This window comes from Camponotus vicinus, unplaced genomic scaffold, assembly GCF_025532165.1.
Source record: "Camponotus vicinus isolate PSW18456_S1 unplaced genomic scaffold, iyCamVici1.0 SCAF_13, whole genome shotgun sequence".
Classification (NCBI taxonomy): Eukaryota; Metazoa; Arthropoda; class Insecta; order Hymenoptera; family Formicidae; genus Camponotus; species Camponotus vicinus.
The window spans coordinates 2132495-2150527 of NW_028141949.1; the positions used below are offsets into that span (position 1 = coordinate 2132495).

At 29.1% G+C, this 18033-nt stretch overlaps 1 protein-coding gene across 5 annotated transcripts; it reads left to right on the forward strand.

Annotated features, from left to right (window-relative positions):
* Positions 1-123: 123 nt before the first annotated feature.
* LOC145964479 (oxidative stress-induced growth inhibitor 1) lies at positions 124-17110 on the forward strand. 5 transcript variants are annotated; one of them, XM_083087286.1, is made up of 8 exons: positions 124-596; positions 4167-4522; positions 12836-12967; positions 13450-13898; positions 14094-14347; positions 14427-14683; positions 14796-15166; positions 15800-15990. In XM_083087286.1, the coding sequence occupies exons 3-8, from the start codon at positions 12907-12909 to the stop codon at positions 15839-15841; spliced, it is 1434 nt and encodes a 477-aa protein (XP_082943412.1). In that variant the 5' UTR covers positions 124-596; positions 4167-4522; positions 12836-12906; the 3' UTR covers positions 15842-15990. The 5 variants fall into 5 exon arrangements, with proteins under 5 accessions (XP_082943412.1, XP_082943411.1, XP_082943409.1 ...); XM_083087282.1 differs by having other exon boundaries at positions 126-596; positions 14796-15191; positions 15800-17109; XM_083087285.1 differs by lacking the exon at positions 12836-12967 and having other exon boundaries at positions 125-596; positions 14796-15191; positions 15800-17110.
* Positions 17111-18033: the final 923 nt, after the last annotated feature.

Consider the following 18033-nt stretch of genomic DNA (forward strand, 5'->3'; position numbering starts at 1 on the left):
TAGGTTAGGTTGGGTGGATAAAACAGATTTGAGCAAGAAGTACCAAATTCCACCGGTAGATGTAGCTGGGCGCGCGGAGACCCAACTGATGACGTGCGGCGATGCGGCGCTTGCGGCTATATTCAAGCCGCATTCGGTAGTATGTATTTACACATTGGGGGTGAGACGCGCGTAAAATCCGCAGCGGAAAATCGATGGCCGGGGCGAGGTGTGTCGGCGACGACGGTCTCGGAATTTAAACGCTCTCGTTGTACATCCTCTCCCCGAGAGCGAAAACAAGGTTCGTCGCGTGATCTCGCGAGAGGATCCAGAGAGAAAGAGGGATTACTTTGATCTTACCTTGACCGAGCCGCCGCTGCCGCCACCGCGTGCGGGTAATCGCGACCACGCGCGTTCACCAGGTGAATATTGCGACCCTCGTTTCGCGAGTGATTGACGGTTCTTTATCATCATGATATGCGAACACCTTCCTCAATCTGGTAATCGCACCGAAGATGTTTGCGGCACAAATGTCCAGCGGAATCCCCGCGCGACGTATCGGATCAGAGTCTGCAATCCGGATTAGACGGGATGACGCGACATGCTGGATAGATCAGGTAATTATGTTTTATAATAAATCTTTTAATATATTAAGTATGGTATTGTTTCACTAGTCGGGAGAGGTCAAATACCACGATATAACTTGCATAATTAATAATTAGTAAAATTTATATTATTATTAACTAGTAGCTTATTAGCAGAACTAACTCATAGAAGTGATCATGTAAAGAAAAATAAAAAATGCTTATATATACAAATTATAAAAGAAAGCACAAATGGACAATACAATAAAATAAACAAACAGTGTCTAAAAAGATAAAAAGGGAAAGATAAATTAAAAATAAAAAAAATAAAAATGCGAAATGAAAAGTAGAAATTTGAGATATGTATATGTTTGCTTTTTTTAGAAAAATACGAAAATTTCGAATTTGATTTACAATTTCTTTTTAATAATTTTCTGATAGAAAGCATGACGTATGAATATTTTATTAGACAGATGTTTTATTTTTTGGATTGTTTTGTGAAGCTTGTGGGATTAAGAATAATAGGATCATAATCATAAATCTTGTAATGTTAATCATAATCTTGTGATGTTTTTGCTCTATAATTATAAATTTTATATTGAGTAATATGTACTCGCGCGTTTATTAAGAGGAGGGGAAATAGAATATTAAGCGAATGAGTTTTTTTTTCTTTTTTTCTTTAAGCTAAGGTAACCCGATTCCTCTCGTTTTTATGCCGATGAGTATGTGAGAATCAATTCTCATATAATTCGATTCCATGAGAAATTCGATACGATTGATCTCATCATGATTTTAACTGAACAATGGCTGCGTTCAGCAGAAAAAGCTGCTTTGCAACTGTTGTAAAATTTGTAAGCCTGATTGGTGTATGTCTCTTAATTTTGATTGAATCTAAGAGCATACACCAATTAGGCTCACGAATTTTACAACAGTTGTAAAGCAGCTTTTTCTGCTGACTGCATCCAATGTATTATGTAAATTGTATTTTTAGTTTTTGATACTTGATATTGAACATTATTTTAACAATCAGTTATTGTAAAATTTCCGGTCATTATTATTTGCAATAAATTATAAATAAGAAGTGTCTGTTACATTTAAAAGAAATTTAAATTTAAATTTATTGCAAAATTGCCGGTTATTATTATTTGCAATAAATTATAAATAAGAAGTGTCCGTAACACATTTAAAAGAAATTTAATTTAAGCACATCAGAATCAGGAATAGCGAATCAAGATATATATCTGCTAGATAGTAATTGAATATTTTACTGCGCGCGCGTTGAATATGTATATATGTATATATATGTGCAGTTGTTCTAATTTCGGAATATAAACGGCTCTTCCATATGACAGTTTTACTAACGTTACATCATTTTTCATATTATCTGGAAATAATTCATTACGACAGCAAGAGCAACTTTGCGTTCATAAGCATTATTTATACATATGTAAAATTAAATATATCTTATTACGTAATTAGAGAGCACAGAGTAAGATTCAAGTTAATACAAGTATATATTACGAGAAAAAAATCTGTTTGAGTTAATAAATTGATTGATTAAATTAGCAACTAAATAATAGTTAGAAATTACGCACGAAGAAATTATTCGGTTTTATTTTTTATTTATAGCTCGTGTGAGAAGGAGAAATTAATAAATTAAATTTTTTTTTGAGATATTTTCGCGATCAGTGATTGTTAAATTTCTACGATAAAAGTTATCAAGTTATCAAGTTATTACAGATTTTACGCAAATTATTTCGATTTAATTTGGCTTGATGTTGTTTGTTTAAATTGTTCAAGTTTATCGGCGTTGTTTATAAACAAAAACCGATGTTTTAATGCCATATCATATTTATCACGTAACATAAGAATCATCATGGAATCATGGTAGCAACTTTATGATTGAAATGTTCGGTAATTAAAAAATGCTAAATCAAAAACTTGTTTCATAAACAAAATTGATTAGCACTTCAAATTATATTTCCATTCATGTTATTAGTTAGAATAATATGTTTGCTGTAACTGCAATAATGACCACAATGACAATGTACTTTTTTTCTCTTCTTTTCAGACATCTTTTTTTAATTCCATAATTTGGTTAATTTGCTCGTTAAGATACTAAAAGAAATACTTAAACATCCTGCTAATTTGATAACTTTGTGTGATCGAACATACTTGAAAGCACGATGGAATGAAAATATCCTGATATTTGCTTGATTTACATCCGAAGAAAGTTATTAAATTTTATTAATTTTTCTGAAACTTATATTAATATATATTTTTATATAATTTCAATTTACAGTTTTTATCTTATCATATAAAAAGTATTATAATAATATCATATAAATCTTATCATATAAATCTTATTTTATATAAAATTATATATATATAACAAATTTTGTTTATGCATATATCTCACCTATTTTTTCTGTTATAGAATACAATTGTAATTCATTAATATAATTATATTATAATTAAATTTAATTTACATTAATTGTAAAAAATTTGCTTTTAAAATTAACTGTAAAAGTTTACTTTAAGATATTTAAAGGTTTACGATATAAAAGAATATTTTTTTGTTGCGAAAAAAAGAATCGCAAGCTCTTATCTCTCGTATATCTCTTTTACGTTTTAATTATTATATCAATATAACAATATGATTTGATATTATGTAAGTATATTTATCAATATAATTTCATATTATATAAGTATACTTTTGATATTCAGAAACTAACTTTTATTAAAAAAATTTTTAGGAATGTAAATAATTATCGCAATTTCATTAATTATTTTTTATTCGTTTTAATTCATTTTGATCGCTTTAATAAGATAATAATTAATTCACAAATTTAATTACAGAGAAATTCAATATTGAAAATCAAAGTTATACTTAAGTGCAATTTTTCTTCTAGGTTACAGAAAAAAATGGGGCGCTGTGTAAGGGTGATGCTATTTAACTTTTAATACCGTTTGTCTCGGCTATCTTTTTATCGATGTCGTATGTGGATAGCTTAAATCGATAAGAAACGACCAATACGTATAAATGTTATGTAGAAAAAAAGATAGTCGCAATGTAACATTGTAACTGGGCAGAAATATGATTGTGTCTAGAGAAATACATCGCAATAAGTTTCTTTTTTGCTTACGTATCATCAAAATTACTTGATCGGCATCAATTAGAAATAATGAACCGTAGTCAAGACGAATACATTAACTCTTTTGATATTTGTTTCACATCTCAATGAAGTTATCCTAATGAAAAAGAAAATAGTTTTTTTACTATTTAGTACTATATATTAATGACGTGTTACTTTCTGACTGTCACGTTATCACTAATAACTTAGATAAAAATTAATTACGTAATAGATAAGACATCTACGCTTACGTGTAGATATTTTTCATTTATAATTATTTGTCAAGTAGTTCGCTAAGTTTATTGAAGAATAATTATATAACTTATATATGTTATATATATATAATGCATATATATTATATATTAATCATTATAAATTAATATATTTACATCTTTATAATAACTTCTATAAAGTATGATCATCTCTTTTTCTTTATCATATTTTTATATTTCCTTTTGATTGATTCTAGAATGCAGAAACTACTAATTATAGGAAAGTTGTGCCGCAAACGCATCGTACCATGACGGTCGTACCGTCATGATAGGATTAATATCTCGCGGCTGAACTACCTCGTGAAATCGCCATTCATCGCGCGGCCTTCACATACGCGTCCGCTTCCGCGGAAAAAGCGTGCGCGCCACGCGCGATCGCTTTAGTACGACGCCGACCGTCGCCGGGTGAGGAGCAGCTTCGTTTTGCGCTTCGGGAATCTTCGTTGATCGACAAAGTTGTGCATTCTTCGATTATCAGTTACAGTGTCGACGAGCAGCAAGAAAAACGGCGAATAAAACGGATAAGACGAAACGCCCTTCTCGAAAGGAACAGGTGCGATAATCATATATATCTCTCTCCAAAGTCTTTTTTCATTCTTTTTTGCCATTTTTTAAAGGGCTTTTATGCGTGGGATTCTTTTGACGTTCCCATGTGAAAACGACCATGTTGAATAGTAATTTATTTGTTTTATCGATCTGCAATTATATCCGTCTGAATATCGAAGAAGGTACAAAATGACAGTATGATTGACGGTTGGAAAATAAAAGGGAAATAGGAAAAACGTGTTACGCATACGTCGCGAAACTTTTTAAGATCTTTGCGATTCGCGTGACGCAAATTGAATATCGAAGAAACTTTTTGAATTTATATAATTTATCTTAAGAAACATGACAGAGAAAATCTGTTTTTCAAATTTGAAAATTTATTAAATTCTAATTTATGAGTAAATATATAAATTTAAAATTCTCTTTTTATATATTTTTATTGAATAATTTGAAAAATTACCTCAGAATTAAAATTTTATTCAATTAAAAATTGCTTTTTTCATAGATCCTATTTCAATAGTTGCGCATACACGTTATAAGTTTACCTTTGCCCTTTGGGATTAATATCGTAATGGTAGAAAATGCCGCTCCAATTTGTCATCTGTTTACTTATGTCGTATTGCGCAAACATTATTACAATTATATGCAATCCGATTGATGGATATTGTTAGGTGGATACTAGAGATTGAATTATCGTTAAAAAATTTCTTTCAGACAGAAAAATCCCGCTCTCACAGCATAATTTTAATCACATGCATTCTTTTTGATATAGTGTATAGGTGACGCAATTGTCGATGCATCGAATGAAGCATGCGATGACATGTAATTCATCAATTATCCACCTGAGAACTTTTTCAAAATGGAAAAGTCAGAACGGATGCGCTTAATCTGGCTAGAATGATAATTAACATTACAATTAATCATTATAATTAAATCGATCGTATATTTAAATTGGCGAGATATCAGTATTAACATTAAATATACGAGATATCAGTATTAACATTAAATACGAAATTGAAAATTCGATTTTATAATTATTAATATTTTAATCAGTACTCTCAAATATTATAGTGATATTGATAACAAATTTGATATTATACATATATCTTAAGTTAATATTTCACAATATCGATAAAAATAAATCGAGTGATATCGATAAAAATAAAACGCATTATCTGTCATATAACCATATACGTCATGATGTATTTTTTTTTAATTTCTAAAAATTGCGAAATTGTATATAATCGTAATCTCATTTTGATCTCATTTTGATCTCAGTATCTTAGTTTCATTATAAAGCCAACGACCGGCTGGTATAAATTTATCTGGATAGTATAATTTAATTGCGCGTGTATTTTAATTCATTGATATTGACGAATACTCAAAAGATGTAAATACTCAAAAAATGTTCGCGTAAGAAATTTTCGTCAAAAAATTAACATTGTAAATACTTTGAATATGATTTATATAATTTTATTTATTTATCAGAACTCAAACAAGATTTACATTTCACACTAGTCTTTACGAAAGTGTAGTTATAGTTGCACAGTAATGAGTAATACATTCTTAGATGTGAGAACAAACGGTGACTTGCAAAAAAGAATTAATCTCAAACTCGAGATTTATCGGATTTGTTACGTAATAAAATTATCAAATTAATTGTAACTTCTCATCCTAGTTTTAATTTACTTTCGCGATAAATCGTGCGGTCTCAAGTATTTTGAAATACTTATTAATTACAATCGAATGATAGAATATATAAGTCATTGTTTAATAAGAGCAAGATATTGTCTGGAATAAAAAAAGACCATGACTAATTTTCTGGATTATGTAAAAAAGTATCTTTTAAATATATGACATGATAAAAAATATCTTTTAAATATATGATATGATAAAAAGTATCTTTTAAATATATGATATAATATCATATTAATATAGAATATTATATTTGACATCGATAAAATAAAATAAATATGCAAATAAATTTTTAATAATTATTATTTTATTATTTAGTGCGAGAACAATAAAATTTTCTAAATCTACTTAAATTGATAAGTGAAAAATAAACAAAAAATAGATAAATACATAATGTAATGAAGTTTTCAATCTGCATCTTTCCGATTGAAGCATGAATTTGAATAATGTATTTACAATATGGCGAGATACGAATATTTTACGAATTCTGCTGATTCATGTTGCGAAATTACAGCGACATAATAATACATTTTGTACGCTGTAAAAGACGGATGTAGCAAACATAACTATCGTGCGTTACATAACTATCGATCTCGGTAACAAAAGTGTAACTACATATGCTGCGTGAAATTCCGCGAAGTATTACTTACTTTTGCCATTGACCGTAATTTGAGATGACATTTTTATGGAATTTATATGCGCAAAGAAAGATTCGATAACTTTTTTGTCTTCTGCAGAGAAAAAGATCCATAAAACAGTGATACGTGAAATAAAAGATATCAAGGAACTCGTAAAAAAGTGAATTCATATGAAAATAGTATTAGATGAATGAAATAAGGAAATCTAGTGAACAAATTTTCTTTCTTTCTTTTTTTACAAATTATCAATTAAAAAATATGATAATGTCAATATATACAGATATAAAATTATTAGAAAGAGATATTGTAATTTTAATTAAAGTAAATATATCGACATTGTCATATTTTTTAATTGATAATTTGCAAAAAAAGAAAAAAGAAAATTTTTTTACCAGATTTCCTTATTTCATTCATCTAATTTAAAAAGAAATTAATATGGAGATTATTGACCAGTGTGATTTATTGTTCACTGGCTAATATTTAAACGCGAATGGAGAATATTATAATTAAAATTATAATATTAAATTAAAATATAATAATTAAAATTATGTACAAGAATGGCGTAACCGTCATAGGCGTTAGAGTCACGTTTATATTGGATTAATGAACGTAATAATTGTATAACATCATGATTAATATACCGCGGGCGAATTTGTGTAAGTTAACCCATCATAACACGGGTTAAACGCTGAGATAATTGATGTGGCAAATAAGAGCTGACGGTTTTCACATAGATCATTTTTAGTGAACCTTGTCCACCTGACGATTCACTAAAAATATTACGAATTAATGTTTATTTACAACGTGCATTTGATAGAAATCGACATATCTAGATTTTTCAGAATGTATCGTGCAATACGTTCATATTATTCTAAAAATGCTCATATATTTCCACTTATCATCGATATATTTTTTTTGTGATGATCAACATATCATTAAACATGCATTTATTTTATTTAAGTATATAGCAAGTAATTAATATTAGCACATATTAATATCCTAAATACATTTAATCGTTGCATTCAAAAATTAAGAATGTCGACTATAATTTATTTATTATTAGTAAAGTTAATGGCACTCATTAATTTACTTGCAGGATGAAATAAATATCGGCAATCGCAAACAAATATTTTTCATCGATTTATATTGTTTTCGTTTACATATATATTTGAATTCCAAATAAATTGAATAACAACTTGTTAATTGAAAATCAAAGAAGAATTTTAATGTTTTCCACAAAATCTTTTATATATCTAAAAATTATCTAAGAGGCTATGATATAAAATAAATGATTGTATCAAACTAGCTTCATATTTAGAGGCAGTTGTAAGCTTTATTTATCATTTTTTCTTAGTATGATATCCGAGTAGTTTATATCTCTTAACAAGATAACAACGGTAGAATTAATCAAATTACGCTTATATTAAGATCTCTTTTATAATTTCGAAGAACGTCAATTTTGTATAACAGCTATTTCTCAGAAATGTTTATCAACATAAAATTTTTAAAATAGAGTTAGATCAGTACCGCTCAGTATTTATCATTAATGTTTTTTATTAGAGCTAAAGAAAAACACATAATATCTCAATTTTGCAATATTAATCAATTTAATTTAAGACTAATAACTTTAATCTAATAATTGATAACTTTTCGTGCGACGTACATGTTTCATAAGCAAAATGGATATCTTATTGAACAATATATTAATAAATTGTCACATATCTTAAATATAATATAGATAATCTAATTTTGTAATTGTTTACAAAATAAATATTGATAAATAGATAATTGGAATAGAATTTTCTAAATTTTAGAGAAGGATAATCTTAAAAGTGTCCTCGGATAACTTTATGACGATTTAAAAAAGGAGATTGTGTTCTAGATATAACATAATAACTTCTTAATATGTTATATAAAATTGCGAAATGTCATCAAAAAAAGACGAAAAAAATTCTGTCAAGTTGATTCGAGTTGACGGCAGTTCCAAGATTATCATTCTGAAGATGGTGGTCAAAAGTTGGAACTGGCAAAATATACTTCGTGACTGACTTACCCAAGTTAAAACCACTGGACTTGGACGCATTCTTTTATTTGCTTTCTTTGGAATTCAAGGCTTATGCGAAAAAAAGAAGAAAACGAAAGAAGAAAGAGAGTCCGATAGAATCAGGAGGAAAAAGATGGTACAACAGACCGGTATACACTGCGTGATATATTACTTTAGAGATAAAGATATGTGGCTTTAGAGAAAAACATATTCTTATTTCTAACTTATGTATGCGTGGTTATCTGTGAGGAAAAATTTGATTTTCTGTAAACTTATCGTATGAGAATACTTAATCTCTAATACGTTAGTCTTTCTCACTCGCCTTGATTAGTGTTTCTCGCAGGGTTAATGTAAATCTTGTAAATGTCGCGAAACGTAGAAATTAGTGATATTTAGTATTTGATACACAAACATCAAGTACACAAAACATCAAGCCATCTCGTACTAAAATTAATAACTCATTGATTGATCAGTTCAACATCTTGTTTTGAGAGAGAGAGAGAGAGAGAGAGAAAAAGAGAATCAACCTTCTAGTGCGAATAATAACCTTTGATTAAGAATAGAAGATGCTATGTGAAGCGCCGACGTTAGAATTTTATTGGACTACATAGTATAAATATATGTATCTATAAACGCACCTGTTTACGACGTCGTGAAGATACTTGCATTTTGCATTACAAAATCGTATAATTGTATGTATTATATAATACCAGACGTGATAAATTTAACGATTTTCGAGTTTAGCTACGTGTTTGTGTGTATCTTGTTTATAATATCGAATATCACGCCTCTTTAAGATAGCACTCCCATATTCCAATATTTATACAGCTTTTGACATATTTAGATATATGAGATCACAAAATTAAAAATATAGATAAAATATTAAATATCAGATATGACTAAATTCTGTTTCCGTCCTATAAAAAAGTTCTATAAAAAAGTTCCCGTATAATTAATTCCGCATTAATATTTATATAGTTTAGTTTTCATAACTTTTACTAAATGTAAGATACATAATCAAATTTTTATATAATATATTTATAATATAGAATATTTAATTTTTATAATATAATGTTTAATTTTTATATAATAATTTATAATATATTTACAATATATAAATTTTTATTTTATACAACATTGGATATACAATACATAATTAAAATCTTAACGATTTTATAAAAATTTATGTAGATTCTTTATAAATATAACAATATGCGCGTAAACTAGATATACGCTATATATATATATATGACGCTGTGTGTGTGTGTGTGTGTGTGTGTGTGTGTGTGTGTATATATATATATAGAGCAATTGTGACCAGTTGACTTCAATGCGAAGACATTACTTTGTACTTATACATACCTCGCAAAAAGAGGCATTCAGATATGTAACTTATCGACTTAGTCCGCGATCGTTAATATAATACATAGCGTCCTTACATATTTCACAATTTTAACGGACTTTGAAGTTCTTTTTTGTTCCATTTCATATTTTTTCAACCCACGCTTCCGATATTTAAGTAATAAATTAAAATTACAAACGGGAAAAAATTGCGAAAAATGTGTCTATTAAAAAAAAATTTATATCCTCACTTTATTGCGTCATATACTGATAACTTTATTATTTATTTAATTTAGTGAGGCAACTATTCCATAATGATAACAGTGATAAAAATATCAAGAGCTTTGATATATATTGCAGATATTAAATTCTAAATATTTGTGAATGATCTGGAAATGGAATTCCCGCAAATCTGGTTTGAGTGAGATAATGCTATTAATGTTTACATCGAGATGAGTATCGATAGGGTATTGCCCCATTCGTTATAGATAACGATTCATTAACGATAATAATTTTTTTAATCTAATAATTGTTTTTCGATAATAGTATTTTTTTACGTGATATTTTTACGAAGATATGTGAATTATATTGTCGATGTTCATTGATTTCCAGGTTCGCGCAAAATGCAACAAATAGTAAAGTATCGCTTCTACTTCGGTGATATGAGTATGTAAATATCGATCGCAAATATTTGTTCGCGCTGCGAATAATGGCTCATTGTCAACTAAGAAAATCTCTCACACTAGTGTCAACTATATCGATCGATGTCGCATACAATAATTGCATCTTTGATTTTTCGCGATAAGATTTTTCCGTATTCTTCTGCGAAATTCGATAAAAATCTTTTCACCTTAATGGAACACACGCGTGGATCTGATAAATGGAAATAAACGATGTTTTGTGCTGCATATTTTTCATTTCCGTTATACATGTATACGCGATTTCACTTTCATTCCTCAGCATTTTTTGCAATCGTCTCTCAAAAATTTTTCATTCCATAAAAATATATATTCCAGCCGTTTTAGGCTGTTTATCGCGTAGAAATTTGTTCAACAATGTGATAATCTTACGGATACAGAATCTGAAATCTATGTTGGACCACTGTCAATTCTTGTCTCGGCTGACGATCTTCATGAATACGCGATGATGCTCTATTCTTAACCCATAAGCGTCATAATAAAAGTGGATCATGGTAGTACACGGTACAAATTAACGAGACGTCCCTTAGTTTATTTGTGGAGTAGATTATGTCAAGTAGAAGAGACGGGTAATGACGGGAACAAGTTATGCACATAAATGGATCTTAATCGTGTATATATAACGAATATGCATCCTAACTACGCTGTTTTCAACGATTTCATGAAATTTCGTGAATCATTTGCAAATGTGAACGAATACAAATTTAATTTCTATTATACTATTATATTTATTCTTTACTATTTCAGTAGATTATATTTATTATAATTATTATATTTTTTTATATCTCTCTACATAGTATATATGTGTACACATTTTTATTTTTATTTGTTAATTTTTTGAGTTTATTTTTTGGCGTATCTTTTTTTATATTCTTTTTTTTGAAAGGCTCTTTATCGGGTAACTAGAATGTTTTTATTCTCGATCGGCAAGAAGATTTATACCATAATTATGTTAATTAATGATCATTATATTGAGTAGACCAATTAAGAGGAATAGAAAACACGCTGCCAGCGAAGGTCGCTTACGAGAACGAAGGTTACAACTTTTATTTTATGGCTTAATCATCGTTTATCTTCGAGATCTCGTACTTCCGACATCTGATCGATATGTTCGATTTATAAATTACGATTCATAAATTACGATTCATAAAATTCCTCATTATGACACAACGATGTTTCCATTAATTGTAGCGAATATTCCTGATTATCATTGATTATGACGATATATTTATAAACCACAACGTTATTAAAAATATAAGAGAGGCATCTCTTTCATTTTATTGGCTTTTTTTACGTAGTACAATAGATTAATGTACAAAATATCTCATAACATGCATAGTTTGTCTCTTTTTTTCAATTATTAATATCTAATTGAAAATGTATGTAATATAATTCATATATTAGTAATTGAAAAAAGATTTGATTATGATTTACGAATTCGTAATTTATATTACTTATGAAATTATGAAGGGATTGTTACAAATATTTTTTTATATTGCGTTGTACATTTTATTTGTATATTTTATTTATTGTTTTATTACAAATTGATAAGAGTTATTAAAAATCATTACTTAATCATTTATTACTTATTAATCATTGTATCATTAAAATATATCATATGTTCACTAGTTTATCATATATTTTTGTGTCAAATTATGGAATATTACGTGGAAAAAAATAACATCGCATAACGATAAACCTCTTGCTAGTTACAAATATGATATCTTGAAAATGTCGCAACTACAGATTAGTCTCGGAATCAAGAAAAATGTAGACTCGACTATCTTATTACTCTGCAATCTTGTGCTGATGGTGCTATTAAAATGCCATATATGAGATATTATGCAACCGTAGTGTGCAACCGTGTTTGTAGTAAAATAATCATTTTTTAATTCTTTTTACAGCACTCGAATAGACCAACGAGTGTGAATCGCAGTAAGACTGTTTACATCAGAAACGCGAAAAAAAGGAAAAAATGCAGAACGGATTTAAAATCGACGATAATGATGTCATTTATAAAGATGTTGTTATCATAGGTAAATATACGAAATGTTTTCGAACTTTATTTCATGACACAATAGATGATTATTTAATAACTAATTAATAAAAAGGATACAAAAATAATAATGGAATAATAATATATCTTTCAGAATATTATCTCTAATATCTTGATAGATTGAATGAAAGAAATATAAAATATATTTATCTTTATATTTTAAAATCGCTCTTAATTTTTTCCAGCATTTTGAAAATTTCTTTTATACATTTTATACACATACATTATATGCAAATTTTATGCTAGGTTGAGAAATTTTTTCTCTATCACCAATGTTTGAAATTAATATTTATTAGAATCCTCTATTCTAAGATTAAGCGTTAAGATAGCGCGTGAACACATAAAAACTCAAGGCAAATAAGTAAAAAAGAGATTTCTCTAAAATAGAAATTGACTTATAATATATTTGTCAGGCTTTTTGAAAACATTATACGATTTTTCACAATCTTCTTCGATCCTCAGGAAACGGCCCCAGTGGAATATGCCTATCGTACATGCTCGCGGGCAATTGGCCTTATTATACTGGCGAACCTCATCCTGGTGACGATATGCTGACGGCGCGATTGCGGTTCTGCATGGCAAATACCGGTAGCGAAGACCGCGATGCGCGCTCGGATGATACGGTCGCCAACAATCGACATCAATGCGGCAAGTCTGGTGTCGGCAAAACACAGGGAGGAAGTCTGGCGCGCAGCACACGTTGCAAACTCGAATGCCTGTCAGCCGGCATCGAGGGCAGAGGCGGTGGTCGACCGTTGGCCCTTCTCATGGACCATCTGCAGCATCCATGCGTCGACGCCGGCCTTGATGTGGCCTCGCTCCTCGATTGGCGGTCCGCCGACGAGTATCCCGAGCATAGAATCGTGGATCACGTTGTCCTTGGCAAGGGCCAACCCGGTGGCTCCTGGCAAGTACGTGCCATTTCGAATATGACATTTCTTTCGTTTTTGTATAATTTCTATAATAGATACAGATTTCTTTCTGTGCGAAGTAAAATATAAATAAGTCTTGATAGATAAGAAAGATAGAGTAAGACTAAATATATATTTTTTTAGCTTTATTCTTAGCAAATGTCTATCAAGTTTGTTTAACACGATTATCTCTAGACTATGGATCCTAATGTGCTGACTCTCAGTCTGAGTCGATGGATGTCTCTCCCCGATCTGGATCTGAGGCATTGGGAGAAACTTATCGAGGCGAAACAATTACAAGAGTCGGTTTTAACCGCGGCAAGAGATATGTATACGCGGCCGGAAAAGTTAAGCGTTTGCAAAGCGTCTAGTCGGATTTCCGTAGGCACTGTAGCTGCTTATTATAAGGACTACGTGCGCAGAAAAGGCTTGAATCAATACTTTCGATGGTACGTATTTAAAGGAGGATGAATCTGTTATTATATGACACGACGACGCGAAATTTCACAAAAGCGATTCGTGTTTTAGCGGGACTACAGTTACTTCAGTAAGATCGGAGTCAGACTCACCCGAGAGTGAGGGAGGATACAATTGGATCGTGGACGGATACGAAAACAAAAATGGGAAGCGATTTCGATATCGGTGCAAAAGAGCGGTTCTTGCGACTGGTACGACCGACTTGTCTAATCACTTAAGCATTCCGGGGGAAAATACGTATCCCGACTGGGTGACGCATGATCTCAATGATCTTGAAACGCGATTAGGACGTTTGGTCAATGAACGTGGTATGTAATCACAAGATAGATCTTCTTTTTCGCGATCACTCAATCGACTTATTTATTCGCGAATTATATAATTTTCGATTTGTTGTCTTAATTGAGAAATTGCTAATCGTAGATTCGACCGATGAGCAGATGCAACCGGTGTTAGTAGTTGGAGCTGGTCTGAGTGCAGCCGATGCGATTATGGCCGCACGTTTTCGAGGGGTACCCGTGTTGCACGCGTTCCGCAATTCATCGAATGAATGGAGCAAGGAAACCGCCGAGAAGATAACTACTAGTTACGATCGATTGCAATGGCTGCCGAATTCTATATATCCGGAATACCACAAGGTATACGAGATGATGGCTGATGGAGGTACAAATTATCCTCTGTATAAATCACTGCCGGGATACACGCTCGTCAGACTCGATGAGAAGGACGAAAACATGAATACGAGAAGGACAGTTACCTTTTCCGCTCCAGACGGTCAGCTGCACACGTTCGAAGTATCTATTGCGGCTATACTTATCGGTAAATATGTATCAAATGTCTCAATAGAAACAGGCACTTAATTATTTCTTTATCTCTAACAATATGAAAAAATATTTTAAATGCAATTTGAATTGATTTCTAAAAAAGTATATGATGTAAAGAATTTTCTTTTCAAGATCATTTTTTTCGGAATTTTCATATAGTATAATTATTTTTCTTGCATATCATAACTAATATTAATATATATTGAATAATATAATAATATATCTTGAAATAATATATCTATTATATATATTAATATAATATAAATAATCTTGAAATAATCTTAAAAAATTAAAAATTGAAACATATTAAAATGCTAAATTACTTATATTGTTGTTATTATAAATAATTATAATTATTATATAAGTGTAAATCAATAAATTTTCTAAATAAAATATGAAACGAGGAAATTATCAATAGGAAAAAATCATAGTAGACAAAGCAAAAAAAGTTTTGGGGAGGAAATAAATAAAAAGATCATTTTTTCTATGTTTTGATAGAACTTTTATTTAAAAAACTATTGACATATAAGATATAATATTTACGAATGAAAAAATTGTGAAGTTCACAGGATGTAATATGTGTATTGAATAATTTCATTTTAGGATATAAACCAGATTTATTCTACTTGGAACATAATGGTGTAGGATTGGGTAAACTTGCGGACAAACCGATTGACAGTAAATCAAATCCGATCGAAATTGATGATTTCACATACGAGGTGATCAAGGCACCAACAAAAGGACTTTACGTTCTGGGACCTCTAGCCGGCAACAACTTTGTTCGCTTTGTTCTAGGCGGTGCGCTTGGAATTCTTGCGCATATTTTGTGCACAACATCTGAGGGATCTGTTAACCATTCACGCGAACCGATCGTGTCTTAGCAAAGTTGTTTTATATACAAGTGTATTGAAACAGTAGGATTGTATGACTTTTACTGCTCAAATCATATAAATATTGAAAAAAACTTACTTAATAGTTCTTAACGTTTAAATGACTTTTTGTAGATAAATTGGTTTATGTAAATGCTATTAAGTTTATTTTTGTATTCTTTTGCATATATTAGTATTTCATAAGAAAATTTAATCGACATTTAACTATATATATCATAATTATTTGTTTCGTCAAAATATCATAGTAGTCAAGATAAAGAGTGAAGAGATCAATGTTCATTCATTGAATAGTATACAATGTGCAGAAAAAGATGATAATTCAGATGCTATCTTAAGTCAGTTTTAGAACTATTTGCACTTCTTAACTTTCCATTTGATAAGAGAATTATTTATAAGAGACAGTAACAAGTTTATATAACTTATCATCTACAATTGAGAGAAAATTATTGTTGATAAATGTATCATACTAATCCATATACAAAGATAGACTTTGTACAGATATATATATACACCCCACTCCTCATAGAATGAACATATGCAAATTAATGAAAATATAATCTGTATCATAACTAATTTTATAAAAATCAGATAATACATACAACGAATTTCTTAACATAAATTCTTTTCAAGAATTATTGAATATATTTAGGATTATGCTTTCAATATTAACGATTAAATATTATTATATAAGAACGATTAAATATTATTTTTATGCACATATTTACATTATATAGAGATATTTTTATAATTTTTATTTTTATGTATGGAATTATATATATTTACTAGTGCAATCAAATTGTTGCATTAAACATATAAGTGTATTTCTACATTTTGCAATATTTTCTAACAATTTATGAATAAGAAATTTCATAAAATGAGTATAGGGATCATTGTATTAATTTTTATAACATTTTTAATTTGTTTGTACCTTGTATGCTTCTATATCTTTAATAGAATAGACTAATTTCTATTGTTATTTACATATTTTATACAGCTCAATAATACTACCTATTTAGTACAAAATATTATTATTTTTATTATTTAATATCATTTTTGTTATTTAATGTTATTTACTACTTATTTTTTATTACTTAATAATGCTTTTTTTATACTTAATTTATACTAATCTTGTCATTTACAGTTTATTAGTTTTGTTTATATGTACTACATACATGTTATATTAAATTTATTTTAAAAATTAAAAAAAAAATGTTAGAAAAAAAGAAAAGCGTTTTACTTTTTGTATCTTTATTATAATTTTTACATAGTAATGATATACCATTAGGATGTAGAAAATATTCTTTTTTCATATCACAAAAACATACAATATGTAAATTTGTATGATACATTATATACTATAATAATGAGCCTAATGTATTTAACATAACAAATTTGATATTAGTGATCAAGCAAAGTGCTATAGCATATGTAAAAGATAAAGTGAATATTGAAGAACCTGATTTGTATAATGTAATAACATATGCGTGAAATTTTTAGAAATTTTATTGATACAAAGAGTTGATATACTGATTAACTAAATAGTAAGACAAGGATAAAATATATGTATAGATATGACAAGAATACTTAACACACACTCTGTGATAGGAGGTGCAACATTCAAAAAGTTGCAATGAAATAGAAGAGATTAAATAGAACAAATCTTGAGCACATTATATTTAATTATAAATACATATTTTTACATAAGAAATAGATTTATGTATATAAAAAAAGATATGTGGGTCTATTAAAAAAAGAAAAAAAAAGATTATTCCTTAGAGCAGGTAAAGTACTTGTTTATTCTTAAAAAGGACTTCAACAAATCTTAAAATATCAAAAAAAATTGTTTTTTGCTACTCCTAATTTTCGAAAACACAAGTCTGTAATATTTTATGTATGGATTATCCTATATATGTATTATATATACAAGAAAAATAAGTAGTACATGTC

Coding starts and splice junctions, on each gene's coding strand:
- LOC145964479 (XM_083087283.1), top strand. CDS start 12,907: ATGCAGAACGGATTTAAAATCGACGATAATGATGTCATTTATAAAGAT. Junction 12,968..13,449: donor TAAAGATGTTGTTATCATAG/GTAAATATACGA, acceptor TTCGATCCTCAG/GAAACGGCCCCAGTGGAATA. Junction 15,192..15,799: donor TATTGCGGCTATACTTATCG/GTAAATATGTAT, acceptor ATTTCATTTTAG/GATATAAACCAGATTTATTC.